Below are 26,042 nucleotides of genomic sequence, written 5' to 3' on the forward strand. Positions count from 1 at the left end.
TGGCTGGCATTAAGAAATTTCATGATTTCTTATATGGCTGCCATTTCATGGTCTATACTGACCATAAGTCTCTGCTGGGTTTGTTTACCACTAACAAACAGACCACCACATATCATTTCTCCTCATATGCTGAGATGGTCCATTTTCCTGTCAGCATATGACTATACTTTAGTTCACAAACCAGGAAAAGAAATGGGTCATGCAGATGGCCTGAGCAGATTACCCCTGAACCAATTAGAGCCAGATCCTACTCCAGCCATTAATATTCTTTCCATTCAGGAGTTGCCTGAGTCTCCCCTCAATGCTAGGGATGTGGCTACAGAAACTGCCACTGATCACACGCTTACAAGCGTGCTGACATGGGTGTTGTCAGGATGGCCTGACAAGTGGCCAGATACTGAGTTCCAAAGCTTCTGGAACAAGAAGCATGAGTTTTCCACTTTCAAGAGTTGCCTGTTATGGGGTAGCAGGGTAGTGATCCCAGCCTCACTGAGGTCTAGAATCTTGATCTCTCTGCATGAGGGACATCCTGGTATAGTCAGGATGAAAACGCGCACAGCCATCTTTGGTGGCCTGGGCTCGATAAAGCCATCGAGGCCCAGGTGCACGGGTGCCAAGTGTGTCAATAGTCTCAGACTGAAATGCCTCAGGCCCCAGTAGATAGGTGGGAGGAAACTCAAATCCCATGGTCTAGGGTGCATATAGATTATGCTGGACCCTTTCAGGGGCAATTCTTCCTGGTTGTTGTTGATAGCCATTCCAAGTGGCTAGAGGTTGTTCCTGTTTCCTCCACTACTACTGCCAGGACCATCCAGGTGTTGAGAGGAATTTTTGCATCACACGGTCTTCCAGATGTTCTGGTTTCAGATAATAGCCCTCAATTTACCTCTTCTGAGTTCCAGGCTTTTCTTCAGGCCAACCTGATCCGGCATGCAACATCGGCTCCCTTCCATCCATCCTCCAACGGACTGGCAAAGAGAATGGTGTGCACCACCAAAGATGCCCTCAAGAAACTGACTTACGGTAACCGGCATCACAGTTTAGCAGATTTCCTTCTTGCACTCTGCACCACACCATGCAGAGTCATAGGGAAGAACCTGCTGAACTCCACTGGGGTCATCGCCTCATCACTAAACTGGACAGGCTGCACCCTGACCGGGTGGCTTCACAGGTGTCACAATTGCGGGCACCTAGGAGACTCCAGGTGGGTGATCCGGTTTGGGCAAGAAACTATGGGCCTGGACATCTCTGGGTCACAGCTGTGGTCTGCAAGATCTCTGGGCAGTTGTCATATGAAGTTGCCTTGGGTGACGGCCGCGTTCTTCGCAGACACATAGACCAACTGCGTTGGAGACTGGACTCTCACACTTCCGCTCCTGGCTCTGCTCTGTGTGGGGGGGGGGGAGGAGGACCATAATATGCATTCTGGGTCACAGTTTCTCAGGCCTAACCGGCCCTCACTAGCTGCTACTGTTTGGGATTCATCCCAAGGTTTGCAAGTGCTCCAAACAGGAATTCACTGGATAGGGGGTCATCCCACACATCCATAATTACTCCAGACAGGGAGACTGACCGGGGGTATCCACATAAATCACAAGCAGCAAGAAAAAAGGAATTCCATCAGGGGCACTTGCCTAATTCAGCAATTGCTCCCAAAAGGAAGTCACCAGCAAAGGGGGTTGCTACAGAGGCGACTCTTGACTCTGGCACCTCTGGCATGTGCTTGGGGGCCACAGAGTACTGGGGCATTTCCGCTACCCAGCCCTCTCCATCTGCTGGCCTTGGGCTCGAGGGACAGTGTTCCCAAGAGGGGTCCATTGTGGACTCGGGGACTTCCACCCCTCCAAGGTATGCTGGCTTGGACTTAGAGGGTCCAGCCAGCCAGCAGCTGGGCAGGTCAACTGGGTATTTGGGGCAGCAAAGTCCTGGCCTCCAGGCGAGCAGGTAGGCCAGGCACCCTCACCAGGGTCACCTGGGGATTTAGGGCAACAACCTCCTGGCCTGCCTAGTCTGGTAGGAGAGCAGGTGGGCCAGGCAATCTCTCTGGGCTTTAGAAGGTCACAGCAGGCCAAGTGCCCACCCAAACATCTGAGAGACTTTGTGAGGTTGCTGTCAAATCATGAGGGACCTGCTCATGAGGCCCCTGAATAAGGGGAGTAACTCGTGGGTAGATTATTTTGTATTATTTTTGATTTCAGATACATTTATTTGTATTAAGGAGGTTTGCCTGAGGGCAGACTCGAGTATTCCACACTCTTTGCATTTGAATAATGCAACTGTATGCCACTCTTCCCAATGCACGACGTACATGTGTGTACGCGAAGTATGTCCCATCTAGGGGGGAGGGGTGTTGTGTCCTGAGCCTACAAGAGCAGGCTCAGGACGTTGCATTGGTCCCGGGCATTCCAAAAGCTGCCCAGGACCAGACAGAGTGGCGCCAGCCTTGTGCGCATGCGCAAGGCGTGAAAATGCTCTGTTCCTATTGGTTGACACTGTCCGGGCTTCTGGCCATATAAAAAGGCCTGCATGCCTTTTGCTTTTGCTTGGTTGTTGTAGAAGGAGAATAAAGTGTTTGTTCAGCATCGCCATGTGTCTTCATCATTCGCACACGAATGAAGTATACAACACATAACATGGTTCCTTTTCCCCATAAACCATCCTTTTTAATCAGTAAATCCTGAAATCACCACTTCATTTTTGTGGAGGCATCTCTTCCTAAGCAGAAGGTGCTTCTCTGTATTACTGCTGTGAGCATTTCGTTGACATTTTTTGCATGTCCAAACTACATTACCAAACAAAGGGAAAGAGAAAATGTGAAGGAGAAGTTTGCTTTTACGTACAACCTGTGATAATAGGCCAAATGCCTTGCTTGCAGTAAAGCCTCCATAGTAATCATGAAACCCCATTTTGCTTTAGCGTCATTTTTAGAGAACAGTTCCTTCCCTTGTTCATCTATCATGCCTTCTTTAGTTTTTGCAGGAGAAATAAAGTTCTAAAAGAAAATAGTAGTTCTTAACAGATGTGAAAAGAGGGCATCAGATCTATAAGTAATGACACAAAAGAAACTGTAGTCAAACATTATCAGCAGGAGAAAGTAATATAACCAAGATATAGATAAAGATACCCATTTGCAATCCAACATACGTGGAAAGGGGAAAAGTAAGGCAAAGAAAAAATATCAGAATGTTTTACTTATGAAGGTAAATAAGGTAACGAAGGTAACGAATCAATAAAAGGTATGTGGTGGCATCAGAAATTATAATGTATCTTAACAGTTTAATGAGAACCATATCCAGAATAAAATAGCTAGACCCCTAAATCCCTGCTCTGCTGGTCTTATTTTTCAGTCTGATCTTCCATTTTGGTGATACACTCTGGCTTTGTTGATTTTGCATTCTAAGTATTCAGTTGTGCTCAGTACTTTTTTTCTATAAAAAAAGGTGCTGGAACTCACACATGTCATATAACCCCCCTTGCCTACCCTACAAGGTTTCATCCAAAAAAGGTGCCGGAACTCCGTTCTGGGTGTTCTATGAGAAAAAAAACCCTGGTTGTGCTGTACATTAGTTGGTTGGTTACTTGCAGGGAGCTGGTGCTTATATTTCATTTGCACTGTTGGCATCTTTTAATGCTTGTGCTAGCTATTTCTTTGGAATAAGCTTTAATGCAGATAACCTTATTCTGACATTTTTGTGCTGTTCTAGATCCTCAGTTATTTTTTGTTTCAATTCTTCTACTTCTTTCCTTAGAGGTCTTTGTTATTTCTGAAGTAGGGCATCTGGTTTCCAAATGAAAACAATTCTATACCTCTGCTGGAGTCCTCAAATACCAACTCTCCCTTATTTGCCTCTGTGGTCTGACTTACTTCTGGAAAGGCTTTGATTTCTCTGCCCTGGGTTAGACCTTTAAAGTTCTTCCAATTCTGCTTCTGTGAATATTTCGTATTGTAAATCAACATTGATCTATTAGCCTCTATTCTGTTATTTCTGATTTTGGATGTTCTTTCCAAAACTTGTTCATTTATTTAAAATATCTTCTTCTTGTTGGATTTGATCTGTGATAACAGTTCATTATTTCTTTGTTTTCAATCACTGTGTATCTGCAGCTGCTGGCTCTGATTCCTGAGTTCTGAGTCCTGTATCCCATTTTTCACCAGAGGTATAGGAACTCTAATATCTAGCGCAGTCCCTGTTAACCTGGACAACCAAGCCAGTACAGATTTCTGTACATTACATCTCACCATTTTTTTTATAGGAGAGACACTGTCTGATTCCTCTGATGAGACCTGTCCAGTATCATTGAACCTCTGGCATAGCTGTCATCTTCCTCAGAGAGCACAAGCCCCATATCCAGGTCAAGGTAGTGCCTCACTGAGGTATTATTATTATTACTGTTATTGTTGTTGTTATTTAGGATTTAATCTTCAATTCGATTCACAGTCTGGAACTGGTAAAAACTTAACAATTCAAGTCCTAACCAAGGTCTTAAGAGCTATTAAGGTACCGTAATGTCTGAGCATGTAGGCAGTTCTGAGTAAGGTGGGGTTTTGCAAACTCAGATTATTCAGATCTAATAAATTCAAAATTTCCATGTATCTAGGCAACCCTTTGGGTATTGCTCCAAGGACTTCTATTACTATTGGTACCATTGATTTCTTCCTCCACAATCACTCAGCTTCTATTTGTAGATCACAGTATTTTGTTATTTTTTCTAGTTTTTTTCTCTTCAATTCATGCATCATGGTATTGCAATATCAATGAACCAGATGTTTTTCTATTCCACAATAGTCCCAAAGATGCTTTTTCAGGAGGCAACTGGACTTCCTTGTTTTTTCTTTGAAGATGTTTTGCTTCTCACCCAAGAAGCTTCTTCAGCTCTTATTGTATGTGGGGAATGGCAGGATTTATACTCCTTGCAGACAACCCTAACACACTTAGTATGGGTGTGAGTGAGGAAAGTGAAATTATGTTAAAATATGACAAGGTGAAAACAATAAGGCATGTACTTGTCTTATTGTTTTCATCTTATCAAAATATATATGAACCCTCAAATTAAATACATTCTTTTTTTAAAGGGACTGTATAAGCTAACAGTACTGTATTTTGATAAAAGAAAGTAAGATTAAGTAGTCCCATCTACCAGCATATATAGGAGAGCAGTAATTAATTTTTCAATGCCTTGGATTAACCTAATGCAAGGGGGAATTTTTTTAATTTTTCCGTGGTGCTACATGAAAAACTGGGACTATTGTGGAGGGCTGCCACACTGCTTCTGCCCCCCCCCCGCCCCATTGATGTTTCAACCCAACAATGATGCCCGGCCACCAACACGGGCCAGACAAGAACAGCCAAAATGCCAGATATGGCCCACAAGCTGTAAAATGCCCAGGTCTGACCCAAAGTCTTTTGATTTTTATACCATACAATGAAACTGTCCAATGAAATCATTTAAATCTGTGTTTAATATGGCTATTAAGGTTTATTGTTCCCAGTCCAATTTCAAAGAGCAATTAGAAAAGGAAGAAAGATGACATTCAGTAGCACCATCTTGGGCTGTATATGTCTTCCTCAACAGTACAGTGACATTCCTCTAAGTTACTAACCTCTCTGGTTTCTCATTAGCTATTTTAGCTGTAACATTTTTAGGCTTTGGTGGCAGAGGTGGAGGGAGTGGCTTTCTTTGCTCCTGTCTCTTAAAGGTCTGGGAAACATCAGCTGCTTTGTCCTTGTGGATGCCCTTTAATGACAGCCTCTTGTAGTCATCTCGTGCGTGTTTGGCAAGGGAGCGTCGCCTTTCATCTGCTGCTTTGGACCTCCGTACTGAAATTGAGAAGGAACATTGTTACCCACTCATTTTTTTCAAAGTCCAGAACCACCAATAGGAATTAGGAAATCATGCCCATGAGATGGAGAAAGCTAGAGAGAATAAACATGTAAAATTATTCTGGTACATGAATGTACTTCCGTAATAAAGGAATTTCTGGGACAGCAGTTCAGAATCAGCTTTGAACTTGCCGGTTCTCATGACACTAGCTCAGATCCCAAATATGGCCAGTCTGTTGTACAAAAGAACTGCTTTGACCCCTACTTTCTCTTTCCCCTTTCCTTCTTTTCTTTTCTGAAGCTGTGCAACTCAGCAAAGCTTTTGGATAGTCCATCCTCCATTGGTGGAAACCCCCACCTCCCCTCATCTTTCTGTCATCGCAATGAGTGATGAGAGCCACATATCAGCTTCACAATGCTTTTAAGGGATTGGGAAATAGAATGTGGAGTAGACACTTTGAGGGGTGCAGATGCCTTCAGTCTGATCAGTGCTTCAGCACTGGTATTTGATTTAGTCAACATAGCTCTCTGAGTAGGTGGATTCCTTGGAGAGCCTAACGTCTTGTGTAAAATTTGAGGGGATTTGTTTACAAATAAGGGACATTGGCATAAATAGAAACTGACATTTAATAATTCCAACAGAGAGCCAAAATTACTACTTCTATTGTATAGCAGAATTTCAGAGAGATAGATATCAAGTACTTTAAAAAAAAGTCTTTGTTAAATGTAACATTTAAGCATTACAGTTAAAATTTTAAAATATTATTCTGTATAGCTAGCCTTGTATATCCTTTCTCCATTCAAAATTATAAGCATGGTCACATAAAAGGGCCGATATTAGTGTGCGTACAAGATTCTAGCCAATCAGAATGTTCTTTGTCCAGTTTTTGAATTGATTCAGAAGGGTAATCTAGAGTTATTTCTTCTCCTGTTCTGGTCTCGGTGGTGGTCTTCTTCACTGGCATTTCTCTAACCTGTCAAAAGACAGACACAGGTAATGGTTTCATTTAATGTACCAATAATTTTCTTCCATGCTAATAATTCACATTTTGACTTCATAAATAGTTGTAGCATTTGATCCTATAAAAACTGTATGTGTTGGATAGAACTGAAGGATAAAAGTGGATCCGAATATTTTGAAATCTGGGATAAATTGTACTATTGGTGGGAGTTGAGAGGACTGTTGAGGTTATAGATTAGCGTCAATATGGAAATGTATATAATTTTAGGCTAGCAAATAGAGAAATGAATTAAGTATTGTATAAAAAACCCATATGTATCTATAGAGATAAAGAACTAAATGTAAGAAGAGAAATGTAAGACAGAAATGTTTATACTGGAATGTTACGTCATGTCCAATATTTTCTTTTTAAACTGTATTATAAATAAAAAACTTTTTTTAAAAAAAACCTGTATGTTGAATATTATTATAGCTTGATGATTCAACTAAAATGTAAATTGCAGATTAAAATTAAGGTTACCAGATTCTCTGTTGATTTGATATCTCCAAATATGTTCATTTGGCCACAATGACTGAAAAGATAGGTATTGATATACAATACATTTTGAGGATCACTGAATGAAGGAAGGCTGCTGTGACACCAAGAATATGATACTCTACAAGCCACTTTAAGAGCCAATATCTCCATTCAATGATAGCTAGCACTTTTTCTTGTCTGAGCTGAACATTTTCATGTTAAAATACTAGCAGATAGTGTATGTTAATCAGTAATACTAGAAATTAGTATTGTCTTTGAAAAATGTGATTGCTGACTCAAATATATCTGTTTTCCCTAATCCCTTATATATTTCCCAAAGAAAACGTAATAAGATAGTGGCTGTTTAAAGTCTCTTTTTCACAGCATCCTTAAGCCATCCTGCCACAATTTTGGCCACACCATTTACTATCCATTCCCATCACTTACAATAAACTAACAAAATCATCTAAAAATGTAAGTTTGAATATTTACATGAGTGCATGCTGGGCTATTGGGTCACAAGCTTTATGAGTCACTATATTTTCTAATTCTTTTCAGTGAGTGTTTTTTCAGTGAAGCCATTTTCAGCAACAGTTCCATTTTATCAGAAATTTTTATTGATTGAAAATATCTTTGAACTGAAGAGCTTTTGCAATAAAATTATAGTGGGAGATTTTCTTAAGTTCTATGTTTGTTGACTTCAGCAAAGGATTTCCCAACCATTCTTCCAACTCTATTTATACTTTGCCCTGCCCAAATACTTTTATGACTGCATGATTGTTATCAAGTCATAGAAGGAAGTAATCTCAAAGATATAGAACCTGGTCTGTTCCGAAATATTCTCCCATTCCTCTTCTGTTTTGACTGCAAGCAATGGAGGAGAGATTTTCCATTTGCTTCCTCCACCCATCTATTTTTTATGTTCACCTTCACAACTGTAACTGTCCAGTTTTTATTTTGGAATTGACATCACTGAGGAGATGTAGTTACAATTACTGAATACAAAAACAGTGCCTAATTAGTTACACAAATAGAAAGCTAATGAAACCTGGAGTCAGCAGGAAGGGATAATTAAAACTGGGCTCAGATTCCCTTTGGAAATACATCACCCACACAAACAAATTTGCAATCCAACACAACTATGGAGGCATGCATGCAATTTGCAGACTTTAAATGCATATAATTATTGAAAATTGGTGCTAATATTACTAATACTAAAATACGTGTGACTAGAGAGCATATTATAAACAATATCAAATTTCAGAAAAAAAAATCCAGCGGTGCTTCAGAAACTCTTGGTAGATCCTGCTTGATTCAAATGTCTCCCTACTTGGCAATTCTTTGCATAATTTTGAGCCAGTTACTATCTCTAAAGCTCATCTATCTCACAGATTTCTGTGAAGTGGAGAAGAGGAAGTATACACTGCCCTGAATTCTTTGCAACAAAGGTAAGCTAAAAAAGAAAAGAAACAAATAAATATCTAAGCATTCAAAAGCAAACCACTCACGTTCACCCAGAATAGAAGAAGTAATATTGCATGTAATATGCTAAACATGAAATTTGTAAACTGTTGCGTCCTTCGCGAAATGGCAAGACACAAGAAGCAGTTGTAGTTCTCAAGACTTCTTTATTCTTAGTTCAGCTTACAGTTGGAAGACGCCGGCAACGCCCAAAACTCTTGGCCTCTTATATATGCCATTCCCGGGTCAATCTGCAACTTTTGGCGTGCCAGCACTTGCGCATGCGCACAAGTACTGGCGACAGCCTGTCTGGTCCCGGGCAACTTGCACCTGTCCGGGACCGTTTGCAATGCCCCGAGCCTGCTTGCACAGGCTCAGGACATAACACCCCTTCCCCCCGGGTTAAAACTATTAACCATGCCATAGTAACACATAACCCATTGCGAGTGTAGTGCCATACTACCCAATGCCAGGTATTACTTTTGCTTCCATTAGTCTAAGTGTTCTGTTCCCTCTGTTAACTCTGTTTTGCCAATAGAGTTACAAAATCTTCTAAATACTTAGGAGATTTCCTGGCTCTCTGTGACCTCCTAACTTCTGGGTACCTGCCAAGTACCCCTTGACTGAGGGGTGATGTGTGCCTGTCCCCCTTGTTTTGCCTTGGTGGTTCCCAAGGACTGTGCTCCAATGCCTGGCCTGCTTGCTTGCCCACCGGGCTCGTCAGGCCAGAGCTTCTTTCTTTGTTTAACCTGGTTGTCCTGCCTTGCTGCAGGCTCTCTGGCCCCTCTAAGTGACTGTCACTGTTGGGCGATTCTGTAGAACCTCCAAGGTCCGTCCAAGACCTGTCAGGAGGTTGTCTGTCCCCTGGTTCCCGTTCTGTCCCCAGGCTTGTGGGGTTTTCAGTACTGTCCCAAAACTCAGTTGTCCCCTGAGTGAAGTCAGAGGTGTTGTAGTCGGGATTCGGTTCCTCGACCACCTCCCTGTATGTTTGCCCCCTTCTAGGGACAGGGGTAGTGTCGGGCCAACTAGAAGGAGTGTGTGCCAGCTCTCTTGCAGGAAATGGTTTATTGGGATGCTCCCAGGTATTCTCCCTGACTGGAGTACTGTGTGATGCGGATGAGTAGTGATTATGCCCCCGGGGTGACTCCCTGGCTGGAGTAGGCGTTGATGCCTGGTATCTAGTTGGGCTCCTTGAATTCCTGTTTGGAACACTCGCGGAATCTTGAGATGAGCCGTTTGTGGCTTCCTCATTGATAATGGGCAGCAGCCCATGCCCTTCCCCTTGCCCAAAGGGGTCCCCCTCCCCCCCTGGAAAAGACCCAGGAGTCTCAGCGGGAAGGTCCCGTCTAGGGCGAAGTTGGTCGATGTGTCGACGCAGGACACGACCGTTGTCCAGGGACACCTCGTAAGACAGAGGACCTGTGACCCTGGATATAGAATCGCGGGGACCCATGAATGACCAGGCCCGTAATTACGAGTCCAAACCGGGGCACCCACAAGGAGTTGTCTAGGTGCCCTGGGGCGTGTGTAAGAAGAAGGCAGTCTATCCGGATGCAACCGGTCAAGCTTGGTAGTCAGTTTGCGCCCCCAACGAAGTTCAACTGGGCTCCTCCCCGTAGAAGTGGACGGTGTAGTGCGATAAGAAAGGAGGAAGTCAGCCAACCTGTGATGCTAGTCTCCGTAGGTAATTTTCTTCAAGGCGTCCTTGGTGATGCGAACCATGCGTTCAGCCATACCGTTGGTGGACGGGTGGAAAGGTGCAGAGGTGGCATGACGAATCATGTTAGCCTGTAAGAAAGCTTGGAATTCGGAAGAAGTGAATTGAGGGCCATTGTCAGACACGAGGACATCTGGAAGCCCATGTGCAGCAAAAATCCCCCTCAGTACTTGAATAGTCTTTGCAGCGGTGGTGGAAGATACAGGTACAACCTCAAGCCATTTTGAATGGCTGTCAACTAGGACCAAGAAGAATTGACCCTGAAAGGGCCCAGCGTAGTCAATGTGCACCCTAGACCATGGAGACTGTGTTTCCTCCCATCTATGTACAGGAGCTTGTGTCATTTCGGGGCGCGAGCGTTGGCAAAGGTGGCATGCGTGCACCTTAGCTTCAATGTCTCTATCTAACCCAGGCCACCACAAATGGCTGCGCGCAAGCGCCTTTATGCGTACAATGCCAGGATGACCCTCGTGGAGGGAACCTAAGACCCTAGTCCTCATTGAGGTAGGGATGACAACTCTGCTTCCCCAAAGCAGACAACCCTGGAAGGTGGACCACTCGTTCCTTTTAGACCAGAAACTCTGAAACTCAGTGCCAGGACAGCTCTCTGGCCATCCAGATAAAACCCAAGAAAGGACACTTGAAAGTGTGTGATCTGTGCCTGATTCAGCGGCTACATCTCTGGCATTCAAAGGAGACTCGGGCAAGGCCTGAATGGAGAGAAGATTGATAGCTGGAGCAGGTTCAGCTTCTATTACCGGCAGGGGTAACCTACTGAGGCCATCAGCATGGCCCATTTCCTTCCCAGGTTTATGAAGTAGGGAGAAATCATAGGCAGAAAGAAAGATAGACCATCTTAGCATTCTGGGGGAGATGATTTGGGGGGTTTGCTTACGTGTGGTAAACAGTCCCAACAAAGGCTTATGGTCAGTGAAGACCGTGAAATGCCTGCCATATAAAAAATCATGGAATTTTTTAATTCCAGCAACCACAGCTAAAGCCTCCCTGTCTATTTGAGCATAATTACGGAGTAGTATGCAACAGGAACCTGAGTTCCATCTGCCCTGAGGTGGCTTAGTACAGCTCCTACCCCATAAGGAGAAGCATCACAAGCGATGCACACAGGAAGGGATTCATTGAAATGTGCGAGTACACTGTTAGAAGTGAGTAAGGCTTTGACCTCATTGAAACTTGCCTCATGTTTTTGTGACCACTGCCACACTGCCTGTTTGTCTAATAGCCTGTGAAGAGGCTCAGCTACACTAGCCTTATGTGGAAGAAAGGAATTGTAGAAATTCAGAATGCCCAGGAAAGCCTGTAGTTCGGCCTTAGACTTTGGCCTGGGAGCATGCATAATAGCTTTCAGTTTGGATTCAGCAGGGTGAATCCCAGTAGCATCAATTTTGAATCCCAGAAAATCAGTAGAAGGCACTCCAATTTTACATTTGTCCTTCTTAAGCTTGAGGCCCGTTTTCCTGAACCTTAAAAGGACAGCCCTTAATCTCTCAGCTAAATTGTGTGTAGAATCTCCTGCAATTAAGACATCATCAAAATAGGGGCAAACCCCTGGTATACCCCGTAGTGTGTTTTCCATTACGCTTTGGAAAATTCCAGGAGCGACATTTACTCCAAATTGTAGCCTCTTCATCTTGAAGGCCCCTCTGTGGGTCACAATGGTCTGCGCTACAGCAGTATCATCATCAACAGGCAGCTGTTGATATGCCTGAGCTAGGTCAAGCTTTGCAAAACGCGCCCCCCCTTGAGGGAGGCCAGAATATCACTGACCACAGGAACAGGATAGGCATGTTGCTGCAATGCCTTATTCAGAGTGCATTTGTAATCAGCACAGATGCGAATGTCCCCATTTGCCTTGAGAGGCGTGACAATGGGGGTTTCCCAGGGACTGGAGTCAACAGGTTCTAGAACTCCTTGCTGAATCAGTTTGTCCAACTCAGTGTCAATTTTACTTTTTAAAACAAAAGGGACCCTTCTTGCTTTAATTCTAATGGGAGTGACAGTGGGGTCTAGTTTTAATGACACAGGGGGTCCTTTGTATGTGCCCAGCTGGGGGCTGAAGACATCTGCAAATTCTTTGCAGACTTCTTGTAGGTCAAGTGTTTGCAGACTATTGAGCCCTGTGACGTGTATTCCCAAGGCCTCAAACCAATCGAGTCCTATGAGACTCGTTCGTTCACCCCCTACTACTATTAGATCTAGTGGACCTTCAAAATCCTTATACTGTACGTTAAGGGTGGCCTCCCTCTTAACACACACTCTGGAGTTTTGAAAGTCTGTTAACACAATGTCAGAAGGCCTCAGCTTGGCCTGACTTCCACTACCGGAACAAATCTTCCTAAACGTTTGCATGGAAATGATTGAAAGTGCAGACCCCGTATCCAATTCCATAGCCAATGGAACCCCTTGTAGCTTCACCTTAAGTGACAACTTTTTCTTAATGGGCTTGTGTGTGCCTGTCCTATAGATGCTTCTTCGCGAAGCGCAAAACCCCACCCTGTTTTGGCTGGGAACCCTGGTACCTTTCAGGCGCAATTCTTTCTGAGGTTGTACCTTCTGACGGCCCAGGCACACAGCTACAATGTGTCCTTGTTTTTCGCACGCCCTGCAGATAGCGGAGCGGAACTTGCAGTCGGTTCTCTTGTGGCGACCTCCACAACCGATGCACTTGGGGAGAGCTGAAGAGCTTCCTTTTTGTTTCCCTTCCTTTGTGGGGTGGAGACGGTCCACTTCCTCGTCAGGATCCTCCTCAGAGTTCCTTTGGACTTCTTCCTGGTGCACGGATGCAGCATCTGGACTGTTTCTGATCGGCCGCATGTTCTTGATGGCACCGCCTGCTGCTTCTTCTGCGGTGACCTCTCTCAAGGCATCTTGGAATGACAAGTCCTCCTTGGCAAAAAGTCTCTGTTGTAACTCTCTATGCCTTAGACCGCATACAAATCTGTCCCTCAGTCGTTCTTCGAGGTCTTTGAACTCGCAATGTTTGGCGGCTTTCCTCAACGCGGCGATGTACTCCTTGGCCGATTCTCCGGGTCGTTGATCCCTCTGCTCGAAGGTGTGGCGCCACGCGATGACGGATATCTTGGGCTGGAAGTGCTCCTTCAGTAGCTTTTTTAGATCTGCGTAGCTGACAGACTCTAGAGGGACAGGTGCTGCAAGGTTCTCAGCGATTTCGAATGCGTCTTGACCGCAAACGCACAGCAGGGTGGCAGCCTTTAAACTATCTTCCTGTACTTGATTTACCTTGAGGTAGTTTTCTACCCTGGCTACGTAGGACTCCCACCTCTCTGGATGTGAGACGTCGAATTCCGAAAGCCTTCCAATTTTTGCCATTTTGTAGAAGGAAGGGTCTATCTGCCAGCCTACCCCCAAATGCACGCTGGATTGGCGGGTAGCTGCCGAGTCAACGCCTTTCCTGCCGCTCAGGACTCACTTGGGTAAGCTTACACCTTTTCGATTGATGTAAGGAATCCCATCCTCGTCGCCAGTGTTGCGTCCTTTGCGAAATGGCAAGACACAAGAAGCAGTTGTAGTTCTCAAGACTTCTTTATGCTTAGTTCAGCTTACAGTTGGAAGATGCCGGCAATGCCCAAAACTCTTGGCCTCTTATATATGCCATTCTCGGGTCAATCTGCAACTTTTGGCGCGCCAGCACTTGTGCATGCGCACAAGTACTGGCGACAGCCTGTCTGGTCCTGGGCAACTTGCACCTGTCCGGGACCATTTGCAATGCCCCGAGCCTGCTTGCACAGGCTCAGGACATAACATAAACCTCACTTCTGATCACTTTTGGAAATAGCTCATTAACTACTTATAAGTTATTAGAAACCTTCATCTTGACAAAAGCCCTTGAATCTCTCTTCAGTCCTGAAAGACAATTTTAAGCATAAGCTTAAAACTTTAAAGAAACTGAAATAAAGATAAAGATATATTCACAGATAACTGAAGCTTCACTACTCTTACAACCATGAATGAAGTTCTAAAAAAACCTCTCCCCCGTGCTTAGTTACCCTCATTCTTGTTGCTCGCTTTCTCCCAACCTTCCAGTTTATCTACAGCCTTGAGATTACCTGGAGATGATCCTTCCAGTTGCTAAAAGGCCCTGATTCTGGTCAGCTTTTTAAAAATCAGATATGGTTAGTTAAATATTGCCAGCTTCTCTGATTTCAGAAAGGATAATGGAAACATTTTGCACTAAGTCAGATGCCATTGAGATACTATTCTTCTCAATATATGTCTATAGAGTTATTATGTTCCAGAAGAGCCAGGGCTCACACTGTACAGTAAGCTTATTGTTCAGGTTGTGACAGCAAAATACCAAAAAAAAAAACCTAGCACATTTAACACAATCTTTTTCTAAAAAGGTTTGCAGGAGATTCCTCTATTTTCTACTCCCTATTGATAAACCATTGTGCTTATAACCATTTATAAGGCTGTAATCAAGGCTCGCTAACTCAGGGCTTTGTTTCAAGTGTTTTCTTTCAGTTCTTGATTACCTTCTTTAATCAGTGAAGGGAATAAATGGTCCTCTTTTCACCTTATCTACCAAAGCCCATGTGACGCGGGAACCAGCCTCCTTGACCAACATGCCTTTGTTTTAATCATTAACCTATAGGTACATTAATTCTAATAAGTGATTTCACTGAAAATCTATTCTTGATAGAGTAATTCCTGCTTTTATGTAAAAGGAAATGTGTTTAATTTAACTCCAATGAATTACTATTCAATACAAGTAAAAAAAGAAATAAAAAAATTCTTGAAAGATTGTATCTTATTTTATATAAATAAATGATTCTAGGATAGAAAAATAACAGTAATGTGGGAAATGTTCCTCCCCAGTTATTTTAGCCCCCTTTTTAGTACAACCTGGTGCAGCCAAGAGGTGGGGGTGGAATTAAACGGAAATACAAGGATGTAGTACCTACAGTCTCAATCTTGCAGGACCACTCAAAACTATACTTTTAATTGCAAATGTTGAAACAGGGTTAATATTCAAATAATTCTGCTGAATGATGATTTCAAGAAATTAGTTTAGTCCCCCTAAAACAATTTACGCTCAATTAGCTGGGCTGGTCATCCTGAATTTTAGACTTTGCATGACAGCCTTACTCCTCTGTGTGAAGTACAAATAGAACCATTTATATGTCATTCAGTGACATATAAATTAAAAGTATTGTTTCCTATATGCATAATATTACACTGCAGCAGCAACTTTTGATACTGCTGTGTCACCTGTAATGGGAGGGGGCACAAGTTGAGCATCATGGCACAAATAGCTTTTTTGGTTTAACTTGCTGTAGCAAAGTTAATCTTCATCATTCTCTCAGTGTTGATTCACCTGAATGCTGACTGGGACCGCAAATAACTCCTAAAATCATCATTCATTGGATTCACCATGGAATTCTTTCCCCCTCAACTAACTTTCATTTCAAGGTTTGAATAGTAAGAAACAAGAACATTACCTGGACACATTCTAGATTTCTGTAATTTCCAACAGCTGATGCGTTTTCCACTTTCTTTGGTACATCTCTTTGCACAAAATTTTTATTGTCTTGCAGTATTTCAAATCCAGGTTGGGTCTCTGATAGAAACTGTGGAGGACATAATACTGAACCCTCTGTGACTTTTTCCATTGGGGTTCTTCTATAAAATAAGAAAACAAAGAGTTTTTCAAGGAAACAGAAGCTTTTCAAATAACTTTGTTTTTTACCTGCATGTGCAGCATATATAGGAAGCTGCAATAGGAATTAATGTAAAAAATGTTTTGACAGGCAGCTATATCTCTACCTTTGTATCCTAAATCTGGATGTTACATAGCACTGAAGTGGTACAGTGGAAGGCTGGCCCTTAAATTATCCTTAAATTATAGTTGAGACTCTAGAAAGAGTACAGAGAAGAGCAACAAAGATGATTAGGGACTGGAGGCTAAAACATATAAGGGACAGTTGCTGGAATTGGGTATGTCCAGTTTAATGAAGAGAAAGACGAGGGGTGACATGATAGCAATCTTCTAATATCTCAGGGGCTGCCACAAAAAAGAGGGAGTGAAGCTATTTTTCAAAGAGCCTGAAGGCAGGACAAGAAGCAATGGATGGAAACCAATCAAAGAGAGAAGCAACCTAGAACTAAGGAGAAATTTCCTGACAGTTAGAACAATTAATCAGTGGACAACCTGCCTCCAGAAATTGTGAAAGCTCCAATACTAGAAGTTTTTAAGAGACTGGACAACCATTTGTCTGAAATGGTATATAGTTTCCTGCCTGAGCAGGGATTGGACTAGATGACCTCCAAGGTCCCTTTCAACTCTATTATTATTGTTGTTGTTGTTGTTGTTGTTGTTATTATTATTATTAATCATTGCACAGTCAGCCAGATGTTCAGACTGAATTTGGCATTTTTGTCTACCTATAGAGTCCTTACCAAGGACCTGGGATAGGCAGATGGGGATGTTTTTATGATGATGATGATGATGATGATGAAATACACACAAATCACTGTTAATATTTTCTCACATTTAGATTATATGGAAGATTCATACAATTATAACTGAAATGGCTTCCTTTCTTCCCCCCTTTGCTCTCTCCCTCCGATCAGTGGCACTTCTCTGTCATAGAAACTATTGATAGCCTTGCTATGAGAATTATAGATTTGGGCCTCTGCGTCATCACCAGCTTCATGAAGTTAGATTTAGAATTGGCTATTGGAGAAAAAGATTGGATGTTTTCTTCCCCAGCATCTGCATTTGGACTAAAATGTCAACTACTAGCAGCTGCATAATTGCAGTTATAAAGAATAACAGGAGACTTCTAACATAGAATTTCTGCCTACCTCAAGAACCTGTCAACAACCCTGCCCACTAAATAATGAACTCCTGTTTTATTTAATCACACATAGGCTTATTCTTCTTCTCCTGAACATTTCACAGCTGAAACTAAGGACAAATGGTGCCCTCTTGCCTTCCTTCTTTCATTCCATACTATTTAAGGTTCTTGTCAGTCTGATGTGTAGTGACTTCACTTAACTTGCAAAATTCCATCCTACATACTATTTCCTATGTTCTTCATCTGAGCTTGGAGCACTTAGAGGAAAGAATCTCATGTGCAATGCTGTTTATCAACTTTAGTTCAGCATTTAATATGATCATTCCTCAGCATTTAGTAGATAAACTAGGCCTTTTGGGTTTCAATACTCCTTTGTGCAACTGGGTTCTTCATTTTCTCACTGATAGGCCCTAATATGTGAGAGTTGGGACTAATATTTCTAACATCGTGTTCTTGAGCACAGGTACTCCTCAGGGCTGTGTCCTAAATCTGCTATTTTCACCCTGCTGACCCATGATTGTTGTGTAAGGTTTGCTACCAAATAGATTGTGAAGTATGTGGATGATATAACAGTGGTGGACCTTATTCAGGATGATAATGAGGGCGATTACCAAGAGGAGGTAGAGGGTTTGATGAACTGGTATAATAAAAACAGCCTGGTTTTAAATGTAGGAAAAACAAAAGAAATCATTTCCAATTTCAAAAAAGGCAGGCCCGGCCATTCACTTCTGTTTATTAATGATTCAATTGTGAAGGTGGTTAGCAGTATCAATTTCTGAGTGTGCAGCTGACAAGCAGATTAGCTTGCTCACTCGAAGTGAGGCACTGGTGAAGTGGGCATAGCAGTGCCTGCATTTTCTGCATCATATGAGAAGAGCACTTCTTCCTTTCCCTATCCGTACCACAGAGGCATCAGAATTTCATTTTTTTAATGTGTGCCAGTGTGTTCACAGAAAAAAGTGACAATAAAAGTTATCTCAGCTTATCTCATCTCATCATCTTACTTTACCTTATCTTATTTTATCTTATCTTATATTGTTTGAGAACCACAATGGTTCTTTGGATTTACTGAAAAAAAAAATTCCATCATTCAGGAATCCAGTCTGTTTTCCACAATGGAAAAATAAAAATTGGAACAATGCCCTTATTTTTTAAGTATATTGTCCTGGTTTCTTTGAATTCTTTGGAAAGTTTTTTTAAAAAATAGAAAAGCGTAATATTTGCTTATTTCTAGGAATTCTGGAAGTGAAGTCACAGTCTTGAGGATCCAAATAGAAAAGATTGGTTAGAGTCTCTGTCCTTCGTTACATCCACATTGGACAGCAACCCATAACCTGCAGTTTGTACTAGTCAGGACCTGCCTCAAAGAAATTCCTTTTAATGACAGATTTGGTGTATTGTTTTCAGTAATGGAAGGCTGTACTAACCTTATTTTCTCTACTTGCTGAAGTGACTGTTGCTTCACTCTTTCAGCAAGAATCTCACTACACAGGAGGCCATATGATTTATCCAGCATGTGTTCTCCCATTACCCATACCCAGATATCACCATCTGCACCAAGCTTCCACTGCACAGATTTTCCATGGTCTGCAAGACAACAATAAAACTGCTTTAACATCAATGAAATTATCAGTAATCTACAGTGTGTTCAGTGTACCAGTTTCCTTTACCATCCACATACACTTCCATCTGGTTGACTCTTTAATGGAATGGCAAAGTGGCCTCCAATATTTTACAAGTTCAAATGAATTTAAAAATTACCTACATTCTATAACAAAGGCATCCATTTAGCCTTTCCATTAAAAAAATCAAAAGGAGACCCAATATTTTTGTACTACTACTCTAATAGATATGAGAGAAAAATTTCAGAGATTTTTGAGATTGCTGATAGAATAAACAAAGCGAAAGCATATGAACTAACAATTATCTGTAGTAGTTTCATCCAGACAGGAACTTTGTTTCAGTCATTGATCAATAAAACTACAGGGTTCAATCTGGGTCAGTCATTGGGACCAGAAGTGTTGACTTCTGAGCTTTCAGACTTGTGCTGGGACATGTATATTCACCTTCATTTGTAATAAAAGGCAAACAGTAAAACGAACAATACAAAACTATCCCATAACAATAAGAATTATTAGCAATTAATTGTGGGCATATAATATAATAAATTTATCTTGATTTCATCCATATACCTATTGCTGCCAGTATTGATGTGTGGGCTAGTTGGTTCATTCATACTCCAAATTGAACGTTGGATATAAAATAATGGTAGGGGGAACCAGAGATCAAACCACTATGTTGCCTTTGCATATAAATGTATTCTAAATTCCAAAGATACCATATGGACCTCCATTTGCCTATTTATTACAATATTTGTTTCTAAATTAATTATGTTTGAGACAGACAATTTTCATTCTAATGGTTGCATTCTTGGACTGATAACCTTGCAGACATTCTGTAAACCTTGTTTCTAAAGGATAGGACAAGGCCACATACTTTACTAAATATCCATTGACCTATTTCCTCTATTCTTAAACACTGATATCTCATAATTTTATTATATACATATACACATACATAAACATATACACATATATGCATATGTGTATGCTTATTTACTGTAGGTACACATACACACACACAAACACACAGATATACAAACAAAGAGCTTCTCTCTTTAAATAATTATATCTGGATGCAGGAGAGAGTGACAAATGCGTCTGAAGGCTGAGTAAGCAGCTGATGAGGCCAACCAAATGAGCTTGATATGGCTATAACCTGTCTATAATAATAATAATAAAAAGGAAGCTACGGTATGACTGCTTTTTGTTATCTCTACTGGAATTTTTGCTTCCCTTAAACAATGTTTGTCCCTGCCGTGGACAGTAGGTTGGGCTTCTCTTTAAAGAATATCAGTCAAGAAATTTAATCTAGTGCAGCTTGGAAGCAGATTAAATAGAGAACCAATTGTAATTTAGGGCAATTTATATTAGTGGAAGAAACAAATAAGATTTATTCTGTTTTTAAAATTGTATTACAGTCGTACTTCAGTACTTGACTGCTACAAAACTCATAGAATTTGGTACTCAATGCATTTTGATATAAAAATATTGTCCCAGTCTTTGTCATTTGTTTGATATTTGATGAGCTGCTATAGGAAGACGGAGACGGCCATGGAGAATGGACAGGAAATCAGCTATGCAATGAAGATCACTGCAAAAGGAAGTTGGGGACAGCTGCAGAAGACAGACAGGAAGTTGACCATGCTGGAAAGATTGCTGACATAGGAAAATGTATAGATAAAAAGTCTTTCCCAGCTCACATGGTAAGTCACGTGGTTTGTTGGTACTCTTCATTTTTAGTACTCATCATGCCTTCCAGAACCAATTAATGAGTACTGAGGTACCACTCTATTATAAAACATAAACAGTACATTTTATTATTTGAGTACAATGGTATGTATACAATATTGATTTGAGGTTACTACCACTCTAACATTTAGATGGCTTAAGTCTTAGAGATAAAGTTTATATTAGTATTAAATTTTGCATCCAAAGATAAATGTGACTTTAATAAGCAACTGCAAAATACAGCTTGTGGAGGAGCTTGGAGAACAAACCTTCACCCTCGTCTCTACTGTATTATTACATTATAGTTTATACATATTAAAGATTTTAATATTTTAAGGTTTTTTGCAGATGGTAAAATGTTCCTTCTGTTTCAAGGTATTTCCAAATTTATTATAGAAATGTACGACTTATCTATCTTGGACATTATTGATTAAGTTGTATACCAATTTTAACATTTTCAACTAATTTTTTTAGATTTTTTTTTAGATTTTATGAGTTTGATCCATAATTCTTCCCATTGTTGTATTTTTTATACTGCTTTTTATTTGTTCTATCATCTTTAAGTAGGGATTTATATATGTGCCCTGACAGATGGTTTTCATTTTGTATAAGCACTTTGAATTCTATCTTTTTTCTTAATATCCTTGCATTGTTCTTAAGATCAGATTTTATACTTCTAGCAATTTATAAATACATCAATCACAGTACATTCTGATCTTCACTGAATAATTATTGCTGGGCCTTCTATTCATTGAATTTGAGTGGGCCTTGTCTGCATATGTAATTACATGTTTCTTAGTCTGTCTCCAACACTGAAAGCACTGAAGGAGAGGTTAATAGTGTAACTGTTGAGCTTATTATTTTCCTTATATAATTCCATGCTTTTATCAAACTATACCTCAGGGGCTGCCATAAAGAAGAGGGAATTAAGCTATTTTCCAAAGCACCTGAAGGCAGGACAAGAAGCAACGGATGGAAACTAATCAAGGAGAGAAGCAACCTAGAACTAAGGAGAAACTTCCTGACAGTGAGAACAATTAATCAGTGGAACAGCTTGCCTCCAGAAGCAGTAAATGCTCCAACACTGGAAGTTTTTAAGAAGAGACTGGACAGCCATTTGTCCGAAATGGTGTAGGGTTTCCTGCCCGAGCAGGCGGTTGGACTAGATGACCTCCAAGGTCCCTTCCAACTTTAGTACTATTTATTATATCTAATTAGTACTATTTATTCTATCTTGCTTTATTTTCTCAAGCTTTGTTGGGCTTAACTAATGTTGACATAAATTATTCTTCCAAGAAATGGAAATCACACTGCATAAAAATATAATATCAAATATAATTTACATAATATCAGCATATTTCAGATGGGTACTTGCATTCATAATTCCCTGGTTCCATCTCTAATTAAAGAGACCCAAAAGTAATAGAAATTGATAATCTTATTTAATGCCAATTAACAGCATTCATATTGTAAAAATATAAAATAGAATAGAATAGAATAGAATAGAATAGAAGCTGGAAGGGACCTTGGAGAAGATCTTGGAGGTCTTCTAATCCAGCCCCCTGCTCAAGCAGGAGAATCTATACCATCTCAGACAAGTGACTATCTCGCCTCTTCTTAAAAATCTCCAGTGATGGAGCACCCATGATTTCTGGAGGCAAGCTCTTCCATTGGTTAATTGTCCTCACTGTCAGGAAGTTTCTCCTTAATTCCAGATTGCTTTTCTCTTTGATCAGTTTCCAACCATTGTTTCTAGTCCTGCCCCCTGGTGCTTTGGTGAATAACATGACCCCCTCTTCTTTGTGGCAGCCCCTCAAATACTGAAATACTGCTATCATGTCTCCCCTATTTCTTCTTTTCTTTAGACTAGCCAAGCCCAAGTCCTGCAGCCGTTCTCCACATGTTTTAGTCTCCAGCCTTTGATCATCTTAATTGCTCTTCTCTGAATTTTTTCCAAACTCTCAACATCTTTTTTGTGATATGGTGACCAAAATTGGTTGCAGTATTCCAGGTGTGGTCTTACTAGGGTTTTATAAAGCGGTACTAATACCTTACGTGATCTTGATTTTATGCCTCTGTTTATACAACCCAGGATTGCATTAGCTTTTTTGGTTGCTGCTGCATACTGCTGGCTCATGGTTAAGTGATCATCCACTAGGACTCCAAGGTCCCTCTCACAGTTACTGTTTTTAAGCCACATCTTGCTCAGTCTGTACTTGTACTTTTGATTTTTCCTGCCTAAATGTAAAACTTTGCTTTTCTCCACATTGAAACTCATTTTGTTGGATAGAGCCCATTGTTCAAGTTTGTCAAGATCTTTTTGGATCCTGAGTGTTAGCTATTCCTGCCAGTTTGGTGTCATCTGCAAATCTGATGAGTTCCCCTTCAATTCCCTCATCTAAGTCATTGATGAAGATATTGAAGAGTACTGGGCCTAAAATAGAACCTTGTGGTACCCCACTGCTTACTTTTCTCCATGTGGATATAGTGCCGTTGAGGACTACTCATTGAGTACAGTTTGCCAGCCAGCTACAGACCCATCTGGTGATGATGTTGTCTATTTCACCTTTTTCTAACTTACCAAGAAGTAGGTTGTGGTCTACTTTATCAAATGCCTTACAGAAGTCTAAGTATACTATGTCCACAGTATTTCACTGGTCTATTAGTTTAGTCACTTTGTCGAAGAATGAAATAAGATTGGTTTGGCCTGATCTGTTTTTAACAAACCTGTGCTGGCTACTAGTTATAACTTTGTTTGCTTCTAGTTGCTCGCAGATCTGTTTTTTTATTATCTTTTCTAGGATCTCCCCAGGTATTGATGTTAAACTGATTGGTCTGTAGTTTCCTGGGTCCGTTTTTCCCCCCTTTCTTGAAGATGGGAACCATATCAGCTCTTTTCCAATCCTCAGCTACTTCCCCCGATGCTCCAGGATTTTTGAAAGATATGGTGTAATGGTTCTGAGAAAACATCTGCCAGCTCCTTCAGAACTCTGGGATATAATCTGTCAAGCCCTGGTGATTTATATTTTTCAAGGTTGGATAGGTACCATTTTCTTGCATATTTTAATTTTTGTTTCTAATTTGTCTTTTGCAGTGTTTTTTTGGGGGGGGGGTATGTTGGGCTATAGTTTCTTTTTTTGTGAAGACTGATGCAAAGTATGAGTTAAGCAGCTCTGCTTTCTCCCTGTTGCCTGTTATTTCCTTGCCATCTTCTCTCTTTAGTGGACCTACAGTTTCCTTGACTTTTTTCTTATTAATATGTTGGAAGAAACTTTTATTATCCATGATTTCTGTTGAAAGTCTTTGTTCGTTCTGAGCCTTTGCTTTCCTGACTTCATCTTTGCATGTTCAGGCTGTCTGCTGATTATCGGCCTTAGTTATGTGCCCCTCTTTCCATTTTTTAATATTTGTCCTTTTTGTCTTTCAGTTTGTCAGAGAGATCTTTGTGCAGCCATGCTGGTTTATTCTTGAATTTCTTGTTAGTTAAAATGAGCAACATTTATAAGCATAACATCTAATTAAGCATTTAGGCAGCTGTCGGTTATGCAAAATACTATTATCCAAACCTTCAATTATCTTAGCTGTTATTTCAAAGCCATTTGCAAAACATCTTCATGAACTTGAATATAGAGGAATCCCTCTATCACAACCTATGGGCATCCTAAGGAAGGAAGATCTAAATAGTCCTATTTTATACCACAAATTCCATGTTTTATGATACATAAAGCTGGTCAAATACATTGATTTTGACCATCACATTTTTTAAAAAGTCCCCTGTAAAAATGGGATTCCCCAGTGGCCGCCACCTCCCTGTCACCTGCTGTCCACTGTTGTCCCTGGCCTCTTCAGTCCAGTAGCAGCAAGGCAGTGGGAGGTGTGAAAATGGGAAACCTCCACCCAGCCTTTGCACTCTGCCCATCCTCTTGCTTGCCCGCTCATCCAGCTCTTCCTCCTGCCACCCATAGTGAGTGGTGACTTGGTGGCTGTGAGTGGACAGAAGCAACTCAGTGGTGGCAAGCTGGCAGTAATGAGATGGCCGCACTGAATTATCCTGGAGCCATTTTCCTTTCCTTATCGTCTTATTACATGTGGCCAATTATTATTTTGTTTAAAAGTGCTTATATGGAACAGGTATGTTTCATCCTGGAGAAAAATCTATATGGTTACTAAGAGTTAACAACGACTTTATGGCACATAATCACTTAAAAAATACCAGCAATATTATATCACCTTCTGTGTTTTGCATCTAATTTCAGTCTGCAGAAAAATCTCCAGATTCTCTGCAAAAGAATGAAACACAAGGGCAGTTCTTTGTTCATTGTGAGACTTTCACTCCTGAAATCTCTATAAGGCAATCTGAATGCAGTTTCTATTCATCTTTACTTCTAAACAGTGAGAAATAGAAACAAAAATCACTGTAAAACCCAAAGATTCTGCAGTGACAAAATTCTCCTCCAACTCCAACTTCACTGACAAGAATAACATATTCCACATTGAAAAGAAGGGGACAAAGCATTTACATTTGATTTTCTAGGCCAGGGGTCCCCAACCCCAAGGCTGCAACCCACTACTGGGCCTTGAGCTGTTTGGAACGGGGACGCAGAATTAGTGGAAATGGCAGAAATATGGATTGTAAAAAAGACTGCCCCACCTTACTCAGAACTGCCTATATTCTCAGACGTTACCTTAGCAGCTCTTAGGTCCTTGGTTAGGACTTGAATTGTTACGTTTTTACCATCAAATCAAACTGAAGATTAAATCTTAAATAACAACAACAACCCAAGGAGCTTTACCCTGTTGTGATGGAGGCTTGTGTGCTCTGTAGAGCACACAAATTAACTATGGTGAACCAATTTCACTATGGTGAAAACACGTCAAGTGAATTCTATACAGGATCAAGTATCACCCAAATCAACAAAACTTGCATTGAATGCTATGGCTCCTGGGTGTTCAGTAAAATTATGCCACAGTGCTCAGCTCCCTCTGCTAGGCCACCAGAGTATGGAATTGACAGGCAACTGGAAGACGAACAAAAAAATGGAAAAATCTGGATAAAGGAAGAAAATTACTCAATTATGGAAGGTGATTGATCTGAGCCAACAAAACATGGATTTCAAAAGTGCATGTTCAAGATTTGGATGGAGAATCACCTGGATATGGAAATCAATGAATAAAGACTTATGGATCAGAGGCTTGTTATTTTGAAGCACAAGCTCTTCACTAATGCAGAATTACAAGAGACTGCAAGTAGAGAAGCCCAAGATCAAGGCTCAAGAATAACTGATAATAGAGATAATTTAGAAGTGGAGCAACAAATAGTGGAGAAAAAGAAAGAAATCAGAAGAGCAGATGAGGAACAAGAAGCAAAAGCTGGATTA

At 41.0% G+C, this 26,042-nt stretch overlaps 1 protein-coding gene across 6 annotated transcripts in view; it reads right to left on the bottom strand.

Annotated features, from left to right (window-relative positions):
• Positions 1 to 26,042, bottom strand: part of SH2D4A (SH2 domain containing 4A) — a 44,745-nt gene that overhangs the window by 9,149 nt on the left and 9,554 nt on the right. For 3 of the 6 annotated variants that reach the window (XM_039331437.1, XM_039331435.1, XM_039331440.1), the window contains 4 exons: positions 18,742 to 18,901; positions 15,956 to 16,136; positions 6,673 to 6,796; positions 5,603 to 5,819 (listed from right to left, as the gene is read on the bottom strand). In XM_039331437.1, the coding sequence (XP_039187371.1) occupies positions 5,603 to 5,819; positions 6,673 to 6,796; positions 15,956 to 16,136; positions 18,742 to 18,901 (682 nt within the window). Of the gene's footprint in view, positions 1 to 5,602; positions 5,820 to 6,672; positions 6,797 to 15,955; positions 16,137 to 18,741; positions 18,902 to 20,636; positions 20,725 to 24,894; positions 24,926 to 26,042 lie in introns of those variants that run through there. The other 3 variants (XM_039331439.1, XM_039331438.1, XM_039331436.1) reach the window with 3 other exon arrangements.

The sequence above is a fragment of the Crotalus tigris genome, unplaced genomic scaffold, assembly GCF_016545835.1.
Source record: "Crotalus tigris isolate CLP2741 ecotype Arizona unplaced genomic scaffold, ASM1654583v1 scf7180000024437.13266115, whole genome shotgun sequence".
NCBI lineage: Eukaryota > Metazoa > Chordata > Lepidosauria > Squamata > Viperidae > Crotalus > Crotalus tigris.